We start from the raw sequence: 25559 nt of genomic DNA, 5'->3' as shown, positions 1-25559 counted from the left end.
ATAAAAATAAAATAACAATAATAATTAGGTAAGAAAAAAAAAGGTTTTGCAGGAACACAGGGGTTACCCTATGGAGTTCCTCCGTGACATCCAAATAATTATCTATCATCAACCTTCATTATGAGTGTAATGTCGACCTACCGTTGTGGTGCACTCTGGGTAATCTCTGATTAAATAAGTAGTCTACGCTTCTCAACACTAGCGATATCCATGAGCCACTCGTACAGTCCGGGCGAATAAGTACAAGTTAAGCGCTCAAACATTGAACAAAAAAATTATTCAGTGACATGGTTTGTGTTTCCATAAATACAATTTAATACAGATTCCAAATACTATGTAAAATTAGGTACCGGTAATAATAATGCATGGGCTTTCTCTCTGCTATTTCTAAACCCATTCTTGTGCATTTGGACGACCATGTTCTTAGATTTACTTCTATATAAATTTTGAATTGATATATTTAAATTACTTATTTCAATATTATCTGTAGTGCTGTTAACGTACTTCATCCCGCAAAACAATAGATAAATAACAGAAAGGCCTCCAACTTAGTCTATACTTTCGAGAGACTGTTGCAATTATTTATAAGCAATTGTTGCAGTAATTGGTGGCAAAAATCGGAACTACATCTCATGTTACACAGTCCGATCGGCATTACAAGTATCCATTATACCCACAATAATATTATAGTACAGCTCATGCATTTTGTCAAGACACTCGCATGTGCAGTACGGGAACAACGTTTCCGTTGAGGGGGTAAGAATAGAAGGGAAGGTCGGGCGTGTGTCTACCGAGTTCTAGGCAAAGACAAACCCATTCCCCTATAAATCGTAAGTAGACTCATTCGATATCGTGCGTAACTCTGTAGGAAGAGTGGGGGAGTGGCTGGAGATAATGCATGCGCTGTAGTATTTTTCATATTACTAGGCCTACCCATAGGAAGCTCGTATTGCTTTATCAGTTTAAATGAGATGTTTAACCACAATATACAAACCCTCCTGAGTCCTAAGAGTATACTATACTATAATTTTATTCATACATGATTATGATGTAAGATGTATGTGTAGAGACCCGAAGTGTAGTATAATATACCTGCATTTGTGCCCTAAATGTAGCCTGCAGAATTTTTAAGTGTTTTTTCTCATGTCACTGACTTTTTTTTCTTGAAGTGTAGAATTATATTAAAAATAGGGTTCCTAGACATATTGGAAAAAATACGGGAAACTTATCAATTATCACTACGCACCCATCAAATATACCAATCTTTCAAAGTGTGTGTGTAGTACACAAACACTTTACTAACTAAGGGTATGTAAACAAATAGTAAACAAAATTGTTAGGGACATATTTGCATTAAGTTTAAGCTTCCTTATGTAAGTTGCTTTCAAATTGTTTTTACTAAGTTATTACCAGGGAAAGTAAGTTCATGCCCTAAAAACGTGAAGAATATGTATGCATTTATGCCGTAAAATTATATAAATATGCTACAAAATATGCATTATCAATCTGAGATTGTTTTAACAGAATAATAAGGTATAGGTAACTTACGTTTAGTCTATGGATTTTGAAGTGCTTGCCTCATTGCTGAATGCTCCATTTATGCTGTTACAGTTCACAACTAAGCAGTGACGTGTGTTTTCTGTTGTCATTCTTCGCCTGTTGTCTCTCAGCATAGCTTTGTAGCGCGAAAAACTTCGTTCTGCGTCACAAGAAGTAAGAGGGGCTTGCACAAAAGCTGTGAGCTGTTCTATATATATATATATATATATATATATATATATATATATATATATATATATATATATAGTTGATTTTTGGGGTGTTTTTTCTTCGAGAATATCTTGAATTTCTTTAAGTTGATAATAGCCAGGGTTTTTGGAAAGAATATTTGCTGTTTTCTCGTTCACTTTATCTCCTACATTTCCTGGAACTGATGTTAAACTGGATATTGTTCTATCGAAATCTGCTAAAGACTGCAGTAAAGGAATACCAATTGCTAACTTGAGAGGCTCCCTATGACGGCGTCATCGTTACGTTCAAAATTCATAAACATACGAGGTTACACACTTTTAAAAATGAGGGAAAGACAAATAAACAAACATAATATGCAGTTTCCCTGCATAAATGTTAAAGCATGATGTTTTTATAAATAAAGGCAAAATATGCACTTTTATGCACAGTAAAAGTAATATCATTGTATTCAGAAATTTGTGATTCATGTAGATAATCTTTCAGTACATTCACGCAACGATAGAAAACAAATATGCAAATGCATGAACTTCCTTTCCCTAGTTATTACAGAAATAGCTACAAAATACACTAAATTACTCACGTGACAATATTCATATAAATCAATCCACCTTGGCCTTGCAATACTTCACTAAAGAATGAATTTCACTTAACAATTGTTTATTTTGAAGAATCATGTATTAAAAGCAACACAATTCTCACTGAAGAATGATTTTACAACAAGCATTGATTTTACTGTTTTTACAGACAATTTATTTTTCTCATCTATACTAATAATAAATCTGTAGCCGAAATTTTTCTGGTAACTTTCGATTTTCCAAAAATAATTGGTCCTAACATATATAATTAACCACTCTGAAACCGAAAATCGCTTTTTTGACATTTTTGTTTGTATGTCTGTCTGTCTGTCTGTATGTATGTTTGTTACCTTTTCACGCGTTAATGACTGAACGGATTTCGATGAAAATTGGAATATAACTTAAGTTCGTTGTAACTTAGATTTTAGGCTATATGACATTCAAAATACATTATTTAAAAGGGGGGTTATAAGGGGCCTGAATTAAATAAATCGAAATATCTCGCTTATTATTGATTTTTGTGAAAAATGTTACATAACAAAAGTTTCTTTAAAAATAATTTTCGATAAGTTTTATTGCATGAACAATTTTGATAGGACTGATATTTAATGAGATAAATGAGTTTTAAAATTAAAATAACTGCCATCTAAGGCCGTGTAATGAATTAAAAAACAAATGACTTCGTCTATAAGGGGCCTTGGACAGCAACAATCGAAAGCTATGAAAGATAGCCTACAGAGAATGTTTCTGTGTTTGTATGAAGTAATATCGGAAGCTAAACTAACCGATTTGTATAATTAATTATTATTTCACCATTGGAAAGTGTAGTTTCTCTAGTTGGACATAATGCTATAATGTTATTACAGTAACTTCTGATATAATATAATATAATATAATATAATATAATATAATATAATATAATATAATATAATATAATATAATATAATATAATTTAAGTTATTTGAAGGGTTCAGAACCATAGTGGGCCAAGCGCCATTTACTGAATACGTAGAAAACAAGGGTTAAAATTAAGTTATTACCATAATTCAATGGAAACCTATAACAAGTAAAATAAAGTATACACATTAAATCTAAATGATGTCAATCTTCATTAAACTATGGTTGCATGTAATAAAAATTAAGAAACATGTTAAAGGAATTATCATTGCACCAAATGAGTGTCTCTGGACCAAAATGATCGCATTTTAATTATTTGGATGCAATTTAAATTAAGTAACATATTAAACGATTTATCCTTCTATCAAACACGAATGTTCCCTGGATAAAATGTTCTATTTTAATTATGTAATTACTTTATATTTATTTCTAACGGGTGCAGCGGAGCGCACGGGTACGGCTAGTCAGTCTATATAGCGTTCATGCTAGAAAATAATCTCTCGACACCCGCATTTGTTCCAGGGATACACATAATGAACTCCACTACCCTCTTCAAATTTGAGAGTTCTCTTTCAGTACTTTTAAAAAGATCCACCCAGACTTCATCTAAACGTTTGGTGTTGCCGCCATCACTCGCCTTGAGAAATTAATAATTCACAATAATATTGTTTCATAATAGTCCATCTACAGTCACCTGCAATGATAAAGTGCGATGTTTGTAATTTGTAATATGGTATAGACATTGTAACTTTTCCGCTTTTTTTTTCAGTTAACTTTAAAATACAAGACGGTAAGCTGTCCCGAAAACTTTTCTCGGGACAACGGGATGCATTAGCGAAAAAAGGAACGATCCCGTATTTTACGGGACGTCTGGGAATCATAATTAGAAATGAAGCAACGAATGTCTCAGGACTCAGGAGGATACATAGGCCTACATATCGTCGCTGTTCCTGCAATAACTCCTATGTGTAAAATATGAAATGTTTCAGTAGGAAAAGAAAACACATTTATTCTTCTATGGCAGTAGTGCATAAGACATTGTGAATTCTTACATTTTCGCAAGAAAGAAATGGAATTACATATAGGAGATTTTATTATTTGCAGTGTCACTATTTAAGTTCATTCTCATTTAATGTACTCGTATATGTAATTTATTTGGGGACATAATAAGAAAACTGCGTTGAGACCTTTACAAAATATTCAAAATAGAGCTTTAAGAAATTTATTGGGTTTTCATTATTTGACTCCAGTTAAATATCTGTATCAATTTTCTTTCGTTCTACCAGTTGAATCAATTATCAAATTAGGTGCTGCCATTTTCATGTACAGAGTTATTAACAATTTAATACATAGTAATATTACATTTCAGTTTAATAAAGATATGCATAGCCTATTTATTTAACAAGACAAAAAAAGACAATATATTTTTTCTCAGGATAGCTCAGTGACTTATGAAACGAAAGGACTTAACCGTTTTTAACAACTTTTAACCAACTTCCTTTAGAATATAGAATTTTACCAAATTGCTGTTGTTTTAAAAATTGTTTAAAAATACGTTTTTGGGAAGATTATTTATTTTAATTCTCAGTTGATTTATTTATTTCATGGCTTCAAACTTTTTCTTCTTTCTGCCCAAAACTTTGTCGTATTATTATTTGTTCTTATTTTGCTTTCTTTTTAAAAAATTCTTGTGTTATTGTGTGTTTTCACAGATTGTAGTTTCATGACGTTTTCAATTACATTGTACAACATATGTAGGAGTTCTTGCATAGCCCCTTCATATGAGTTATACTCGTTGGGGCATACTCAATTAATTAAAAAAAAAGTTATTTAATAGAGCAAAAATCTTAAAATCAATAAATATGTCACATAGGAGTTATTGCAGGAACAACGACGATATACATAATCCCATGAAGAGCTGAAAGGAAAATTTTGTAGACTGGAAGTTCTTTTAGGACTAATACCTATTAGGAAGATGATGATAATGGTGATGATACATTACATCCCACATATGGTTTTTGGTGTAACATATGCATAAGAAATAATGGTTAAATATTAAACTAAAACCACTGACAACACATTCCTACTACTATCCGATTTGTTCACAACAACTGTCTGTGTCGTTAATATTCAAACATATTGAGGATTGGTAACGTTTAATTATTACCAACTGAACAAATGTTGCTACTGTATTTCCAATTTAAATTTTTAAGCAGCTTTACAAGAAGAGAATTTTTGTAGTTCAATAGTATTATGTAAAATTCTGTAAATAATGGGTATTCATAATATCTGTTTAAAATCGCCAGATTGGCAACACTTGTAACCAGTTTATTGCCAACATTCCCATCGGAACACAATTACCACACTCCACCACAAAACTAGGGATGTGCAGAAAATAACCGGTTATTTTGATAACCGGTTATTTTCAAGCGGTTAACCGTTTAATTACAGGTTATTTTTGTTTGTCAGTTTAACCTGATAACTGATTATTTTCCTCAATAACCGAACGACCGGTTATTTTTTAAAATAATGTATTTTAATCAAATATATTTTACGTTTATTTCAAATTTAATGCCCGTCGAATCTCGTTTCTTTTTATTATCTTGCGCTCTATGTAATCAACTCCGTATACAAATTGTCTCGTTGGCTATTCCTAGATGGGGTATAGATTACTACTTTATTTAGTTCATCCTGTTCATGGTTGGCAAAATGAATTTCGACCTCGAATCAAAATCAATAATATATGCCTATCTTAATCGCAGACTTTCTCTTATTGACTTATAATATATTTCTGCGGGTATTGGAGCAGTACAAATAGCGATAAACTTTTTTTTTAATGGCTTAGGTCGTTGATATTTTATATCATTGCCCCATCAGGTCTCTAGCTTCCCAATAGCGATCATTTTCACAGGTGGACTTCAGAAATTGGCATTGTCGTAGATGTTTTCTGTCCATACGGCGAGAAACTTTTACTTCAGTATTTATTGGTTATAGAAGAATAGATTTCTCGTCGAAATATATCACAATCAAGATTATTATTTTAAAAATTGTGCAATTTGTGTTATTTTTTATTTATCTTACCTATAATCTCAAACGTGAATGAAGTAATTACGCAAATGCAATTTGATAACCTCTTATTATTTTGTGTATTTTGTTTACGAACGTCATTGATGATCTTCAGCATCTAAGAACGTTCTTATAACTGTCTTCTCGTTGGTTTACAGTCGATTGCAAATTGTTCTTTGATTTCTATTCCAAGTAACCTTTCATTTTGTTTTCTTGACTAATTTGCTGACTTTAGACTGTTAAGAAAATAATAACCGGTTATTTTTGATCGGTTAACTGCCTTCAGGTTAAATTAATTGTTAAATAACCGGTCATTTTCGAATCGGTATGGCATACTTGCGCCCCGCGGTCGATTGGGAGGCCTAGGCATGGCATAATTGCGCCCCGAAGAAATCAGGTAGTAGATGGGACATGACATAGTTGCGCCCCGATGAGCATAGTACACACGAAAGTGATTGTCATAATATAAACAAATTACTTAAAAATATTACAGTGATAGCTGCATTGAAATCAGGCAGGCCTAGCGTATGATCAATTTTGCTATTTAAAATAACACTTTTTTTATTGATCATATATAATAAATGAACTGCATTTTTTGTTTCTACATCGATATCTTAACCCTACGGTGCAGGGTTTCGAAAATTGAAACTTAGAACCATTATCAATTATTAACTCTTCACCCTTTTCACTAAACTTAACATTCATTTTAAATTAACTTCACTACACGCCACAAACGGTGTGAAAATCACTAATAAAATGTGAAGACTGCTAAGGCCCCATATTCCAACGGCTCACTCATTTGAATATGTCAGTTAAAGTACTGCCAATTTCATGGTGTTCATTTTAACGGTAGGCTATTGATAATCACTGCATAAACAATAGAAAAACAGTTAATAAAGTACTGCCAACTTCATGGTGTTCATTTTAACGGTAGGCTATCGATGATCACTGCATAAACAGTAGAAAAACAGTTAATAAAATACTGCCAACTTCATGGTGTTCATTTTAACGGTATCGATAATGAATATAAATCGAATAAGAAATCAATAAGGTTGGTTGATTACGAGGCTCGAGTTTCCGTAGTGTCTTTTTCTCTACCTATTTCATCAGGGCGCAACTATGCCATGACCTTTTCTCTACCTGAAGGGAACGGGGCGCAACTATGCCATGCCTTTTTCTCTATCTGATGGGAACGGGGCGCAACTATGCCCACAAAACAGGGACCCTTTTTTATATGCTGAATTTTATCTGACCGTGTGACGCAACTATGCCCTGCCCTTTCGAATAACCTCCCATCCCTACACAAAACTGAAAACTAAGGAACTTCTATGAGGATAAACCCTGCATCATAACAGTTAAATTCTCTGCTGCAGAACTACGTCATAGTACTTTATTTCATCCCTTCATGATGTTCTAGGTACCTTCAGATATCCATTTACGACAAATTTGTTTTCTTTTTCAATTTTCGAACTTGATATGTATACTTTATAATCATATTATGTGAATATTTTTTATTTCATTTTATATAGTAAAGATATCATATTGAATGGTATCACACGAAGATACACATCGTCGTTGTTCCTGCAATAACTCATGCGCAAAATATGAAATTTTTCAGTAGGAGAAAAAAACACATTTATTCCTCTATAGCAGTAATGCATAGGAGATTGTGAATTCTTTGCATTTTCGAAAGAAATAAACATAATTACATATAGGAGATTTTATTATTTGCTGTATTTAAGTTATTTAATACAGCAAAAATCAGAAAATCGATAAATATGTCACATAGGAGTTATTGCCGGAACAACGATGACATACTACTTCCTATGTTCCGTTCTCACAAAAACAAGAGGGGAATTGAGCCATTTAGAGCAGAAGTGGTGTAAGTCAAAAATGGGTAATGAGGGTTAAAGTAAACATTCTATAAAATACAGCGCAAAGAAGCAATTAATATGCAATTTATTTAAACTATTAGTTGTCAGCAGATAGCAAGAAAGTCATATTAATTGCTACTTTGCGCTGTATTTTACAGAACTTTTACTTTAAACCTCATTACCCAATTTTGACTTACACCACTTTTGCTCTGAACGGCTCAATTACTGAGCATTACTTGATCCGAACATGCTCTTTAGAGAACTCTGATGTGATTTCGGCAATGTCAGCATTGGGAGAGTTGACTCCTACAGAGAACGTAGAAGCGACTCATTGAACTTGATGGTTATGATAATAGGGTATTTATGCGCTCGAGGAAGACATCTATATTTCTTTAAAACTTATCTGCAATTTATGTTACACATTGTGTGGTATATCTTGAGCAGCTGTTAGATTGGAAGTGGTGCATGCATGCATTACACTGATTTATACACTGTAGATAAAACACATCAGGTATATCAGGTGAGGTGTGTGATCAATGTTTGTATGGTGCGACCAAAACTATTTCCGACTTGACAGCTTACAGAGAAGGGGGAGCAATGTTGTCATGTTGTCCATCTTACGTGTAAGCGAGCGCGCTGCCGATAGAGTGCAGTAACGAACAGCTGACATGAACGTATACATTGCTAACTAATATCACAGTCTACTATATACAGTCGCGAAGCTCAATATGTAGTAAAAATGCAAACATGGATAGTTGCCCACCACTAGGATTGCTACTATCGCCTCATCATTGCAGATCTCTCTCCTAGCAGCCGACAAAATATGTTACTCTTTCGTTGTGTTCTTTTGGAAAAATTAACACCTTCCTTCCATTATTGAAATATTAAATGCATAAAGTTAATTTATTATTTTAATGAAGTATATTAAATTCCACCATAAAGTCGAAGATACCGTACCTGCAAGAAATAGGTTAATATTATTTTTGTTTGTGCAAAACGAACTGAAATTTACTATAATCGCTTCACTCATTCAAGATTATAGCGATAATTAACTATGAAATCAATAAATATTAATTTGCATTTCCTTTTACAACAATAATAATGGAAATATGAATTAATAGATTAACTTATGTACGTGTACCGGTACTTATAGTGTAGGCTTACGTAGTTGAGGTTAAGCAGTAATAATCACACCAGAATTGGAAATAAAACGTGATTAATAAATTTTATTGTAACAGACTTTTTCTACGTCTCTAATAAAGTAACAAATAAAAATAACAACAAAATTAACAGCTATAATTAAAAACATATCCTTTGGAAAAAAAGTAGGCCTAAGCAATAATAATCCCACCAGAATTGAAAATAAAACGTGATCAATAAATTTCATTAAAACAAGCTTAATTTTTCTACGTCTCTAGTAAAATATTATTATTCCAATTATTGTATTTTAGCCATTAACATTTTCATTACAACCAATAACGAACATTTCACAAGCATCAATGTGAAAAACGCAACGAGCTAGCACTCGATGGAAATACGATTCAGTCCAAAGTCGACCGTGGACAGTCTATTGTTTCTAGTTGCTAACCGCTTGGAGCGCTTTATCACGAGATTTGCAAAAAATCACCTCAAGCTTCGCGACTTTATATAGTAGACTGTGCTAATATGTTGAATACTATGCATTAAAATTAGTGTACATTATTTTTAGTTTTATTATTTTTAGCAGCAGCACCACCGGTATGGTTGGGACACGTTACCTGCTTGAGCAAAGATTATTAATTTTTTGGTTTTACAGAATTCTCTGTTATGGTTATTATTTGTTAATGACTGAGAAAAATTCGTTCCGGCGTGGGTATTGAACCAAGGACCCCTAGTTCTACTCACTGGAAACTGTACCACTGAGCTGCGCCTAGTCTCAATCTACAACATCCGTCATAAAGGGAAAAATCAAAGGAGAAAGATTCGATCGGCGTAGTTTAGTGGTAGAGCACCTATTGCGTAGAACTGGGGGGTCCTGTGTTCGATCCTTGGCGCCGGAGCGAATTTTTCTTTGTCACTAATAAATAATACCTGCTTGAAGTTTTTCAGGGTTTTCCCTTGATCCATTAAGAGCAAATACTGGGCAACTTTCGGCGCTGTACTCTGGACTCATTTCGCCGACATTATCACAATTTCACTGAAACGCTAAATAACCATCGTATTGGTAAAGCGTTGTAAAATAACCAATTAAAAATACATAGATTTCTACCATCACCATCCGCAGTGAATAAATTTCAAGGTATAAGATAACTCTGAATTAAAACAGAAATTAAAATTATTAGGGGAGAGTCGGGTAGTATCGGACATCGGGTAATATCGGACAGTGAGTTTCTTTCATCTACCACACGATGATAGTACCTGATTGACATGGTTACGTTTCTGTGATGTCGCATAGAGAAACATAACCATGTCATTCAGGTACTACCATATGGTGGTAGATGAAAGAAATGCACTGTCCGATACTACCCGACTCTCCCCTAACCTTTTTAGTCGTTATCAATCAACTCTACAAATGACAATGTTGTTTCATAATCCACGTGGAATTGATACGAGCATGTCATTTAAAAAGCTAAAGCATCATTGGTAGACAAAAGTTACCGCATCTTGTGATTGGAGCGGTAGCCTATCTGAGAAGGCCTAATATTTTATTTTATCTCTTCAAAGAAAATGCGTTTTCTATTCTAAATACTTTATTAAATAAATCTCATACATCACACAGAGTTCAATATCATCATTCATTCTTATTTTACTTTCAAAAGCGTACAAATGTGCAAAAAACATTTTTAAATGTAGCTGTTAGAGGTAGCGGGTTATTTACAGTTTATTTCACAAATCTACTTTTCAATTGCTTATTTGCAAAGGTCACTTACTTATGTCGGTATGAGAGCCAATAATGTAACGTTACAGTTCGTGTTAATATAATTTTACTGATCAAAAGATCAGCTTCGGAATTCTGGTTTATATAATTGAATAATGTAGTGAGTAAAATTCTTTATAGAGCGTAACTCAGTACCATCTCTTAAATTAATAAATTGGTGTCTCATACTGACATTTTTCTCCTATATTAATTTTGACTTAAATACTATGTTTAAAGTCTACGTATATAAAAATTGACTGCTCTTAGGAAGTACGTAGTTTAACCAGATACGAGCTAATGAAGTGACATATATATTATTATAAAATAACACTGTTGCTTTCTAAAACACCAGGAAGAAGTAGAATCATTAGACACTGGGAATTATCACCAATAAAATAAGAACAATTTAATTAACATTTCAAAGATAAACATTGCTTTCAACAATCGTGGTGTAACTGTAAGCTAAGTCGCTAATAATTAAGTAAATATATTTTAATAATAAACATTGTTTGATTTTTCCTGTGAATTCGTAAAAATCTACAAGATGCGTCCGAAAAGTTTTGAAACTTAACTTATAATAATAATAATTTATTACTAATTTTCAGGCTACATTATTCCTAGATTTATATATTCATGTTTTCGTTCGTGAAAATTGTAATTCCTTCGTGGAATATATAGCTTAGAACGCTGTGGAGCTCCTTCATAATTGAAGGGTTCAGAGCCATACTGGACCAAGCGCCATTTATTAAAAACGGAGAAAGCAAGGGTTAAAGTTAAGTGAATGCCATAGTTTAATGAAGATTGACATATCATTTAGTTTTAATATGTATACTTTATATTACTTGCTATATGTTTCCATTGAATTATGGTAATAACTTCATTTTAACCTTTGTTTTCTACAGTTTTAGTAAATGGCGTTTGGCCCACTATGGTTCTGAACCCTTCAATTCTTACTTTCTGCAATACAAAGTAACTAGGAAGAGCGATTTAATTCCGCTTAATTTACTAAAGCAGTGCACAATTACAGGATACACTGCACCATCTCATTTCTTTCCGAAGAATTTTTTACTGACATTTACGTGAAAGTTAAAAACTATTCTCTATTCCTCTATAAGTTAATTGATGCACAAAATTTTCATCCGCAAAACAACTGAACTCCACAGCTGCGGGAGATATTAATGAAGATTGATCACGTATTAATAGTAGGCTGATGGATAAATAAATCCATGTTGAATTTTTCGTTCACTATTTTTAACATTTGAATATAAATAATTGATTAAATGGCAATCTTACTCGTGTTAATTGTGTAAGCATGTGCGACTTACAGCTGTTTCGGTGCTTCTTCACACCATCCTCAGAGCCTACTAGATCTAGCCGAGATCTAATAGGCTCTGAGGATGGTGTGAAGAAGCACCGAAACAGCTGTAAGCCGCACATGCTTACACAATTAACACGAGTAAGATTGCCATTTAATTAATTATTGATAAATAAATGTCATACGAAGTATTCTTGTAAAATATCACTCTCAAAACTTTTCAAACGTATCTTGTATGTCCTCACGATATGTCTTATCGCTTCAATTATAAAGTATATAAATGTATTCCGGAAACTAAACTGTCACAACCATATCAACATAACCTATAGCTGAAGCAATAATGATATCCCGAAGTAGGGACTCGGTATTTTTGGTACTGGTGTGAACAGAAATAGTCTACACTTTATCACCTGCATAGCCTACCAGTTTTTTTTTTTGTGGTGCTCTCTGTGTCAGTATTGTACGTCACTGCACAACTGTTAGGCCTATTAAAGTAAAAAAAACTCACTTTGTACAGCAGGAAGTTCTTTCTGTAGTATCTGATTATTATTTATTATCCAACCTTGAAAACATTATATTGTGAACCATAAAATTAACTGAGTGTAAATAAACAAGTGTTTTAACAAACAAAATATATATGAAAGCTTCTTCATATACTTGGTGTTCCAAAATTCTCTCAATAACACCGCAAGATCTTATTTCAAATTCCGAACTCAGGTATTAACATAAAATAAATAAATATCTGGATTTGAAAGTTTTCACTACAGCTTTTAGCTACAGCAAGAACTATACCTATGTAAGGTAAAAAACATTGCTAGCAGAACTGCTGTAGCATTAATTTTCTATGCTGGAAAACCGAGTTCAAAATAAAAGTTATCAAATATTATGACTGAGCTAAATAAAGCAAATAAAAATATGTTTTATTACTAATTTTATGTTCGACCATGCCGAAATGTAGTAATTATACACCTGGTAGTAGCCCTTTAATGCACCTCATTAAAGTACACCTATTCATTATACTTCAGTTGTTCAGCCAATGAGAAATCACCATTGTACCATTACAAAACCGCAAGTATCGATTATTCTCGGATATGCAATCGAAAGACAATTAGCGAAACGTCACGGAGGCTGGAAATCCAATACTGTCGCAGAAGGTTATGTTCTGTTACTATAATAATTAGCGTTAATTGTAAATAATATTAAAATAAATTCAATTTGTCATCTCGTTTTTCAATTCTAAATCAATTTCCAGGTTATATCAATATTAATGTTCATGTTATTCTCTAGATTATATCAAGGTCAATGACATTCGTCCCTCGGAAAAAATCAATACTTTCGCGTCTGCGCACATCTCACAATTTAGAAGGTCACTTCCGCTCCTGACATATAATCATAACATGAATACTTATGAATAATTTCAAGTTAGAAATATGGTCGAGCATAAAAAATCGTATGAAACTTGCCTATAATAGTAATTAAGACGCTCGTATGAAAATTATGAAACTCGCTTGCGCTCGTTTCATAAACAAAAATACTCGCGTCTTAATTACTACCATTATAGTCTCGTTGCATAATGTACTATTCTGCAACTACAATTTGTTGCTGAAGAAGTTGGCTTGGCGACAGTTTTTCTCGGAGTGCTGTCTTAAAATCGTCACTATTCCATAATTTCTTCACGCACTACCATCTATAAAATGAAATTATGGATAAGCGGTGTTGAACAGTCACAATGATGTTCCCATGATCTGATCTATTACTTGCGATGTTACTGTTCGAATTTTGAAACATAGTTTTTTCTTGGATTAATAAATAAATTCGATCATTACTTGGAATACAGAAGAGCTTTAATCTTTAGAAATGTTCAGATTCTATTTTTGTAGGAATAAATATGAGTAAAATGCTTTTACAAATTCATAATTTTGCAGCGTATATTATTTGGTGAGCTAATATTTTGCTGTTAACTAAGGTAATGGTATGGAGGCGTAAGGAACTGTAAATCTTCCAGGACAATGGGGCGTGGTTTATAAAATAAATAGTATTAAATTATAGCTTAAAACAAATGACAGTTATATGCTTGTGAATCCCAACACCTAGCGACCCCAGTACGTTTCATGTTACACAAGATATTTCATTACATTGTTGCAACATATTCGATGTCAGCATATAATCTGCATTCTAAGTACAGTCAAGTTCAGAAGTGCGCACACATCAGACTAAAATCTATAACGAAAAGCAGTAGTGAACTAGACTGTACAGTATCTTAAACCTTAACTGATAAATATCTTAATTGTATGCGCTCCAAACATCCTCATTGGCTCAGACAATGCAACAGAAGCTTACTAACTAGAGAACAAATATCTTGGCATATTTCACTGATACAGAGTTGATATTTTTATTGATTTCCTCTTCATGTTCATTGTATTGCTTTGAAAATTGATTTAGAATTATGTCCAGTATTATATTTCATTGATTATACCCGATAACTTATAAATTTCCATTAATTTCTTTATAAAATTCAACAATCCATTTTCACTTCTTCATGAATACTATTTTAACCAAGGTTTTGTTAGCTAAACAATTCATTAAATTTTCTTCTGTCTCTGACTCCGTATGGAGTACCAGTTTTAGAAATATAGTATTATTCATGTATGTTTGTTATATCCGTTATTTGTTTCTATCAAGTAATTGTTTAAAAATTTCTGCAAAAATTAAAGAAAATTTATAATTTAAACGGCAGTATAATAATATATATCATTATAATAACAAATTTAATACCTTAAATATGTTAGTTTTAGACTATAAAGTTACTATGTTATCCAGAAAACGAGTTATACACATCAATGAATTGTGTAATCAACATAATCGACTCTACATAAGTGAAGTATTGCTATTTCAAATCTATGCTTTAAGCTATTTAACGAGCAATGATATCCCTTTGTACACTTGATCACTTAGAAATTGGTTCAGAGACAATTCTGTATCCATATTATTACTGTTAACGTTTTCATTATAAAACAGAAAGACATATTGTGAATTGAGTTAAAAGCAATCTAAAACTATATTGATTGGACTTTCATAAATATACCTATAATCGCTTGAACTTGCATAATACACATATATTATATAATAATGATTGGACTGTGAAATAAGTAGATATGTAATAATGATTGAGCTCTCTTACAAGTAGATGTGTAATATTGTTTGAATTAATAATACATGTGTGTATGTATTACAGTGTTATAGGGCTTCCGGAAACGTAATACTGATTGAATTACCATAAAATCATAAAAGAATATATAAAATTGTAGTGGAATTATTGTAAAAATAAGAGTATGTATGAAATACTGGTTGAACTTTCATGAAAGTATAGATGTATTATTTTATAGGACTATCGCAAAAGTTTATATGTAACATGATTGGCCTCTCCTGAAAGTATAATATGGAATGTTGGTTAGACTGTCATAGAAGTATACTATTATGAAAGTGTATATAATATTAGTTTGACTGTCATGAAAGTATTTATGTATTTGTTCGACTGTCATAAAAATGAGCTCCTCGGACGAAGCTAATGTTAAGTGACATTTTCACATAATTTTATGTTACTATTAAAAACATGTTATGTCATATGCTCTTTTCAGTGCTATTAATCTTTTACATGTAAGACGTTTCAGTTTGAAGTTTCAAATGTTGGTAATTTATGTCAGTGTTACTCGAGCATAAATTTTCAAACATTAAAATTACTGTAACTGAAAATGTAGTGCCAGTTACTTCACATTATCTTCACCCTAGCAGCTCAAATATATATTGTGTGAACTGTCATAGAAGGATAGATGTAATATTGGTTGGATTTTCATAAAAGTATATAAATAATACTACCGATATTTAGGTTTTCATAAAAGTATAGATGTAATATTGGTTGGTTTCCATAAAACTATAGATGTAGTTGGATTTTCATAGAACTATAGATGTAATATTGGTTGAATATTTCATAAAGGAGTATATATATATAATTTAGGTTTTCATAAAAGTATAGATGTAATATTGGTTTGGTGTTCATAAAACGATAGATGTAGTTGGATTTTCATAGAACTACAGATGAAATATTGGCTGGATTTTCATAATACTATTTAGGTTTTCATAAAACTATAGATGTAATATTTGTTTGGTTTTCATAAAACTATAGATGTAGTTGGATTTTCATAGAACTGTAGATGTAATACTGGTTCAATTTTTTTAACAGTATAGATGCAATATTGCTTGGATTTTAATTATAGGCTATATGTCTGTGTGTGTGTGTGTTTAAGAGATGGTTCTTTTTAATACTGTGTACACGTGTAGTTTGTAAGAATAACAAGTGGCTGGGTAGAACCTTTTATTTTATTGAATAGTATGTGAGTCACATATTGACTCCTAGTACTGTACACATCCACCAACCTTCTATTATAACACATGTGAGACTGTAGTGTTGTAGCTATGAATATTCTTTCAGTTGCATGATACTGTAAATAAATTTGTTTTGACGTGTAATGGAAGGTGTAATAATTGCTAAGCTTTACGTTATATAAGTTTAGAGAAAGTAAAACGTAAATTCTGTTGCCCTGTTCAAAATTTGAAGTGAATTAATCTTCTTTCCCATCCAGTCATCAGGCATTTGTTGTCTCGAATGTTCTGTAGTTTTGGTATTTGTATTTTAGAGAGATTCTGATTTGGCTTTCGGTTTTTACAACTTGTATTATCCTAAATTTCTCTTTTGTTCATTTTCACTGTCATATTAAAAGCAGTAATATTTATACTACTGAATGAATGAAGGGTTCAGACCCATTTGGGCCAAGCGCCATTTATTAAAAACGGAGAAAGCAAGGGTAAAATTTTAGTGAATACCATAGTTTAATGAAGATTGACGTGTCATTTAGTTTTAATGTGTATACTTTATATTACTTGCTATATGTTTCTATTGAATTATGGTGATAACTTCATTTTTACCCTTGTTTTCTACGGTTTTAGTAAATGGCGCTTGGCCCACTATGGCGCTGAACCCTTCAAATAATTGATAGCCTATACGAATATTGGATACAGAATTGTCTCCCAATTTCAAACTACTCTACTAATGCATGTTATGTCGATGTTTGAGGTTCCTCGACCCGACGTTCCTCCTTTCCACTGGGGCGTCACCGGAACTTCCCCTGCGCTCTCCTCGGACACAGGCTGGGACCTTGGCAACTTTCTCACACCTTCGCGAAATCTCCCAGAAGGCGTATCCAGTGGGGCATTCGTACATGTATCCCTCCAGTCTTCCTCTGCTATCTTTCCTACACTTGTAGAATCGTGAACAGTCGCTGTCATACGGGTAGTAACCGGGTCCCGGGCACAAATGGGCCCCAGTATTTACAGGTACCTGCAAGTAATGTGAAACTGAGTTATTCACTTGGCAGTTGCACATCAGTCCTACAATAATCTAGGTTATTTGTATTCATGTCTCTTTATTTAACGTGCGTATGGAAGTACAGAGTTAATTCGTAGATAATAGTAGCCTATGCTTATATCACAATAAAAGAGCAAGTGAAGAAAACGTAACAAGGAAACCTATAGTATTAATGTGTTGCCAATCAAGAATTGATGAAAGATTTGTGTGTTGCTAAATTGTGTACGTACAGGACTATATTGCTGTATTTATGATGTAACCTGTAACAGCAATGGCATAATCTAGAGCGAAGTTAAAAAGTAAAGGTGATAGTGCATATTGCTTTAGCACATAGTGAATTGGAAAAGCATCCGACAGAAACTGGCCTATACGGACTTTGCTGTATGTTTTACTGAGACACATTTAATTAATCGAACAAGTTTCTTCGGAATACCAACTTCTATAAGAATGTTATAAGAAAACTTCCCTATTAACAGAGTCATTTTTATTATTATTACTATTATTTTAGTATTACTTACTTACTGCCTTTTAAGGAACCCGGAAGTTCATTGCCACCCTCACATAAGCCCGCCATTGGTCCCTATCCCACCTCCCTCAAATCCATTTTAATATTATCTTCCCATCTACGTCTCGGCCTCCCCAAAGGTCTCTTTCCCTCCTGCCTCCCAATTAACACTCTATATGCATTTCTGGATTCACCCATACATGTTACATACACTGCCCATCTCAAACGTCTGGATTTAATGTTCCTAATCTTATCTTGTGAAGAATACAATGCGTGCAGTTCTGTGTTGTGTAACTTTCTCTATTCTCCTGTAACTTCATCTCTTTTAGAACCAAATATTTTCCTAAGCACCTTCTTCTCAAACACCCTTAACCTATGTTCCTCTCTCAAAGTGAGAATCCAAGTTTCACAACCATATAGAACAACCGCTAATATAATTGTTTTATAAATTCTAACTTTCAGATTTTTTGACAGCAGACTGTATGATTAAAGCTTCTCAACCGAATAATAACAGGCTTTTCCCATATTTATTCTGGGTTCAATTTCCTCCGGAGTGTCATTTATTTTTGTTACTGTTGCTCTAAGATATTTGAATTTTTCCGCCTCTTCGAAGGATAAATCTCCAATTTTTATGTTTCCGTTTCGTACAATTTTCTGGTCACCAGACATAATCATGTACTTTGTCTTTTCGGGATTTACTTCTATACCTCTCGCTTTATTTGCTTCAAATAAAATTTCCGTGTTTTTCCTAATATTTTGTGGATTTTCTCCTAACATAATCACGTCATCCTCATAGACTAGAAGCTAATGTAACCCGTTCAATTCCAAACCCTCTGTGTTATCCTGAACTTCCCTAATAGCATAATCTAGAGCGAAGTTAAAAAGTAAAGGTGATAGTGCATCTCCTTGCTTTAGCCCGCAGTGAATTGGAAAGGCATCCAACAGAAACTGGCCTAAGCGGATTCTGTTGTATGTTATACAGAGACACATTTTAATTAATCGAATTTGTTTGTTTGGAATATCAACTTCTCTAAGAATATTATATAAAAGCTCTCTCTTAACAGAGTCATATTTATTATTATTATTATTATTATTATTATTATTATTATCTCTCCCGATCTGTACTTAACCCTTAAGTAATTGCACCTAACGTCGTAACATTAAGAGTTGCTGACACCTCAAAGTTAATGGTTTCTTATGGTCTATTTTCTTTAGTGAACAACTAAAATATCGCTGTTTTTTATTTACACAACTATATCAAATAATTTAATACCTATCGCAATGTAATAATTAATGCACAGTAACGGTAATATTTCAATATTGATTCTCATTAATATTCGAACGTCTATTAACTCCTAATAATAATTTACTTTTCATCTTCTTCTCCACACCACTTTCTTGATTTTTCTGTGCGCACAGTCACTACTTAACATCCATTGTTATTATTTGTTACTCAAGTATCGTCAGTTTAGTCACTGTCACTGTTTACAATAGGAGCGCGGGGTGTTGGCATTACCCCACACCACTTAAACCTTATTTTCTCTAGTATGCGAATTCCAATTTCAAACATGTTTACGGTTATTGTTGTCTTACCAATTCTAAGAAAGGTACTGGAAGTTTCAACAGAACAGGCTTACTCAATATGTAGTTAACAGCTCCGTATATGTGACTGGGATGTTAACAACAACCCGCGCGACTGCTTAAGAGTTAATGTTCACGATACTGAATATTAGTATTATTAATTGTGTACAACGTTTGTTTGAAAGAAAGAAATCATTAAGTTACGTGCTTATTTACTCACCGGTAGCAATTCATCCACCCTCCTATTAAATCTGCCTGCAGCCATTGCTCCCTGACAAGGTTCTGCTTCTTGAGGTGGCAGACATTGAATCTTCTTATCGTCGAACACGGTTCCATTAGTGCAAGACAACACTAAAATATTCATATCATGGCCAGAAGTTGTGCACTGGTAGAACATGTCGCAATACTTCGGATGTCTTCTAAATCCAGTCGGGCAAACAACTACGATTTGGTCCTTATCTAGTGCACCAACTCCAGCACATTGCCCATCTCCGCCTCCTGCCGGTGTTGAACCTTCAGTTGTTGATACTGCATTCTCGTCAGGACTTTCAGTGGTTTGTGTCGTTTCAGTATTTCCTGTACTAGTAGTTTCCGTAGCACCTGTTGTCTCAGAGGTACCGTTACTTTCATCTGTTGGGTTTGTTTCTCCAGTGCTTGTCGTATCTGGAGGATTGGTTGTTTCTTCAGTAAGACTTGTGGCTGTTGTCGTATCAGTAGCACCCGGAGTTCCGGATGTTTCCTGGCTTGTTGTTTCTTCTGTCACTGTTGAATCGACTCCTGTTGTGCCAGTTGTTTCCTGGTTCGTTGTCGTTGAAGGATTATCGGTAACTGTTGATCCAGTACCGGTTGTTTCACTTGTTTCTTGATTTGTAGTGCTGGTTTGGCCTTCTGTAACAGTCGTATCAGTACTAGGCGTACCAGTTGTCTCCTGATTTGTTGTACTACTTTCACCATCTGTAACTGTTGAGCCACCACTGGTTGTGCCAGTAGTTTCTTGATTTGTAGTACTAGTTTGGCCTTCTGTAACAGTGGTATCAGTGCTAGGTGTACTAGTTGTCTCCTGATTTGTTGTACTAGTTTCACCATCTGTAACTGTTGAACCACCACCAGTTGTGCCAGTTGTTTCCTGACTTGTACTTGTAGTTTCTTCAACTGTGACAGTGGTTTCACCAGGTTCAGTAGGCGTAACTGTTGTACTTTCACCTCCTGTTGTTAACATAGTCGTAGCAGAGGTCTGCTCGGATGTACTAGAATCTGTTGTTTCTTTATCGCTAGGCGTGGTAGAAGACATTGGTTCAGTTGGCGTTGGAGTTTCGCTTGATGATTCACCACTTGTTCCTGTTGTACCACCTGATTCGGATGTACTTGGTTTCTCACTCGATGGTTCAGTAGGTCCTGAAGTTTGGCCACCACTACAATCTCTGGGAGGATAAACAGATTCTGCGTGATTACATACACTCAAACTGGGGTCGAATATAGTCCCTTCTGCACAGTCGAAGTGATATACAGAGAACCTCTCTCCCTTATCGCCATCCCAATCCACACATCTATAGAATTTCTTACAGTCAGTTGGATGGGGATAATATCCTGCCTTGTCGCATTTAATAGCTGTAGTCTCTGGTTTATGTGAACTTTGTTGGTTACATGGTGCAACTGTAGTACTAGAAGTAGCAGTACTTTCTTCGGTTGAGCTATCAGTTCCTTGACTGCCAGGCGTTGTGGACGGTTCTTTTCCATTTTCTGTAGTAGTGTTTCCTTGCCCCCCTTCAGGAGTCATCGATCCTTCTTGCCCGCTGCTAGGAGTAGTTGTACTTTCCTGTCCAGATGGAGAGGTACTTTCCTGTCCAGATGGAGACGTACTTTCCTGTCCAGATGGAGACGTACTTTCCTGTCCAGATGGAGACGTACTTTCCTGTCCAGATGGAGAGGTACTTTCCTGTCCAGATGGCGATGTACTTTCCTGTCCAGTTGAAGATGTACCTTCTTGTCCAGATGGAGATGCACTTTCTTGTCCAGATGTAGGTGTTGTACTTTCCTGCACTGTGGAAGAACCTGTTGAACTTTGCTGAATTTCAGTTGTGGAACTTTCTTGATTATTCACAGGTGTCGTACTTTCCTGACTTGTGGCCGGAGTGGTAGCGCTTTCTCCACTAGGTGAGCCTCCTTGTCCTTCGCTAGTAGGCATGCCACCTTGTTGACCTTCACTTGGACTTGTAGAGCCATCTTGTCCTTCAGGCTTAACTGTACTTCCTTGATCTATGGAAGTTCCAGATCCTTCTTCAGTTACAGAGGTAGATCCCTGACTTGGAGTTGTGGATGAACTGCTCTCGTTTTCTCCCGAAGGTGTTGATTGTTGTCCGCCAGATCCATCACCCCCAGAAATAGGTTTACCACCCGCATTACAATCTCTCTGCACAGCCGATGCGTGATTGCAAACGTTATTATCTGGATCCCACAACGTTCCTTCACCACATGTAAAGTCATATTTAGTAAATCCACCTTTTCCATTGTCAACACAACGATGGAATTTCTTGCAATCACCAGGTGTTGGGAAGAAACCTTCTGAAGTACATTGACCATCTCCGCCACCTGAAGGTGATGTTGATGGTGGAGACGTTGTGGGAGATGTTTCAGGCGTCATTGGAGTAGTTCCTTGGCCCTGACCTGCAGTTGTTTGGCCTTGCTGTTCAGAAGATGTGCCGTCGCTCCCAGATGAAGTTTGTCCATTACCAGTGCTTGTAGTTAAATTGCTTGATTGCTGTCCAGATGTTGAAGATTGACTACTATCACCTGTAGTTGTAGACTGCTGAGTGTTTTCATTTGAAGAAGTGGTTTGCTGATTGCTTCCAGTTTGTTGGCTACTTTCACTAGAAGTTGTAGATTGTTGGTTATCTACAGTCGATGTGGACTGTTGATTACTTCCACTAGTTGAGGACTGTTGGTTATTTCCAGTAGATGTTGTAGACTGCTGGCTACTTCCACTTGATGTTGTTGATTGTTGGTTACTTTCACTAGATGTTGTGGACTGTTGGTTGCTTCCGCTAGTGGACTGCTGGTTACCTCCGCTCGATGTTGTGGACTGCTGGTTACCTCCACTCGATGTTGTGGACTGTTGGTTACTTCCACTTGATGTGGACTGTTGGTTGGTTTCACTGGAAGTTGATTGTTGAGAGTTCTCGCTTGAGGTACTTGTTTGTTGATTAGTGCCACTTGTAGTCGATTGTTGATTACTTCCGCTCGATGACCCTTCCATACCCGATGAGGTTGTTTGACTTCCAGTCGAGGCTGTTTGTTGGTTATTTTCAGAACCACTACTTGTAGATGATGTGCTTGATGAAGAAGACGACGACGACGATGATGAAGACGACGTTGATGACGATGATGAAGATGACGAACTTGATGAAGACGTTGACGATGTCGTTGACGATGAAGATGATGTTGATGAAGATGACGTCGATGATGTCGAAGATGTAGATGATGAAGAGCTAGACGAAGACGAAGCACTGCTGCTGCTACTACTACTACTACTACTACTAGTTGATTGGGATTGAGTAGAAGAGCTACTACTTGCTGAAGACGTAGATGCTGAGGTCGATGATGTTGATTCACCTGGTGACGATGTTGATTTTTGACTATCCACAGACATTGGCGTTGTTCCTTCTAATGAATTTTCTTCACTAACACCGCCTCCTCCTCTACAATCCTTTCTCTGTACTGCCCAGTCATGATTACAAGCATTATTATCTGGGTCCCAGACAGTTCCTTCTCCACAAGCAAAGTCATATTTTATGTAACCTCCTTTTCCATTATCGACACATCGATAAAATTGTTTGCAGTTACCATCTACGGGGTAGAAACCTTCATTCGAACATGAACCTGGTGATGAACTTGATGTTGTACTTTCCGAAGAAATTTCTGTTCCTGTTTCACTTGATGTCTCAGATGAAATTGCCATTGCGGTTGTAGTTTCGGAAATGCTGGCTCCCATTGAAGTGGTTATTTGATGATTTTCGGAACCGTCTGTTGGTACAGGTGACATTGTCGACTGAGTACTTTGGCTTCCTCCTTCCGACGCACCTTCTTGTCCACCTGGGTATCCACCTTGTCCTGGTGAACCACTTTCTCCTGGTTGTCCTCCCTGTCCCGGAGAGCCTCCTTGATCTGGTGAGCCTTCTTGTCCTGGTTGCCCTCCTTGACCTGGTGAGCCTCCTTGTCCTGGTTGTCCTTCTTGACCCGGTTGTCCTCCTTGTCCCGGTGAGCCTCCTTGTCCTCCTTGACCTGGTGAGCCTCCTTGTTCTGGTTGTCCTTGACCTGGTGAGCCTCCTTCTCCCGGTTGTCCTTGTCCTGGTTGTCCTCCTTGACCTGGTGAGCCTCCTTGACCCGGTGAGCCTCCTTGACCCGGTGAGCCTCCTTGACCCGGTGAGCCTCCTTGACCCGGAGAGCCTCCTTGTCCGGGTTGTCCTCCTTGTCCCGGTGAGCCTCCTTGTCCTCCTTGACCTGGTGAACCTCCTTGTCCTGGTTGTCCTCCTGGTCCTGGTGAGCCTTCTTGTCCTGATTGTCCTCCTTGACCTGGTGAGCCTCCTTGTCCTGGTTGTCCTCCTTGTCCCGGTTGTCCTCCTTGTCCTGGTGAGCCACCTTCTCCTGGGTATCCTCCTTGTCCAGGTTGTACACCTTGTTCTGAACCATCTGTTTGCCCGCCTTTCCCACAATCTCTTCTACGAACGGCCCAATCGTGATTACATACGTTGTTATCAGGGTCCCAGACGGTTCCCTCTCCGCAAGAGAAATCAAATTTGGTGTAACTTCCTTTTTCATTGGAAACACATCGGTAGAACTTCTTGCAGTCTCCTGGAGTTGGATAGAATCCTTCATTCTCACATTCTCCTCGAGGTCTTTCCTGATTTCCAGTTGGCGACGTAGATTCGGAAGGAACCGTCGATGTTTCTGTCTGCATTTCAGATTTCGTAGAAGATTTTAATTCATTGCTAGTAGTTTTCCATGTGTTCGATGTCGCTACAGAATTTGTTGTGTACTGAGGAGACGGACTTTGTAGTTCCTCATATCCTTGTGATCCTCCAGGATTGTATCCATTGTCAACCTCATTGTCACTTTCATCAGGAGTCATTGGTGGTGCGATTGGTGCGTTTGGGCTTCCCCCGCATTCTGTCCTAGACGTATCATAAGGATGGTTACAAATTGAGTACGCCGGGTCAAAAACTGTTCCTTGACCACAATGAAATTCAAAAGCAGTGAGCTTGGGTCTAGCTCCTGAATCTTCTATACGCAGTAAGTGGTTGCTACTGCCCATATCTACGCAACGGTAAAATGTTTGACAATCGTAAGGAGATGCGTGGAACCCCTCAGCTGGACAATTAAAGTATGGAGCTTTTCGGCCTTGTCGTCTGGAAGGCGCTCGATGTGTAAGACTTCTGTCACCATCACCTGCAATCGACAAGAAAATAAAAATGTAATTGTGCTGCGTGCCATATACTTAGTCTCTATGCCTGTCATTTCTTCAATGAAAACCTGTTAGAAATGCATTGATAATACAAAATTTTAGTCACTGGCAGAGTCTGTAGTTAACAAGTGAGAATCATACTCCGAAACTCCCTCGGACAAGGTTCGAAATTTTCTAGGGAAGATTATTTAGTTGGGTATTTTCCTAGGTTTTCTCCA

At 35.7% G+C, this 25559-nt stretch overlaps 1 protein-coding gene across 2 annotated transcripts in view; it reads right to left on the bottom strand.

Annotated features, from left to right (window-relative positions):
* Window positions 1-12440: 12440 nt before the first annotated feature.
* Window positions 12441-25559, bottom strand: part of LOC138701726 (collagen alpha-1(I) chain-like) — a 265178-nt gene continuing 252059 nt past the window's right edge. For both annotated transcript variants that reach the window (XM_069828932.1, XM_069828933.1), the window contains 2 exons: window positions 20104-25325; window positions 12441-17770 (listed from right to left, as the gene is read on the bottom strand). In XM_069828932.1, coding sequence (XP_069685033.1) covers window positions 17480-17770; window positions 20104-25325 — 5513 coding nt within the window. In that variant the 3' untranslated portion in view covers window positions 12441-17479. The remainder of the gene's footprint in view (window positions 17771-20103; window positions 25326-25559) is intronic.

The sequence above is a fragment of the Periplaneta americana genome, chromosome 6 (genome assembly GCF_040183065.1).
Source record: "Periplaneta americana isolate PAMFEO1 chromosome 6, P.americana_PAMFEO1_priV1, whole genome shotgun sequence".
In the NCBI taxonomy this organism is placed as follows: Eukaryota; Metazoa; Arthropoda; class Insecta; order Blattodea; family Blattidae; genus Periplaneta; species Periplaneta americana.
This window is presented reverse-complemented; position numbering and strand designations above follow the sequence as displayed.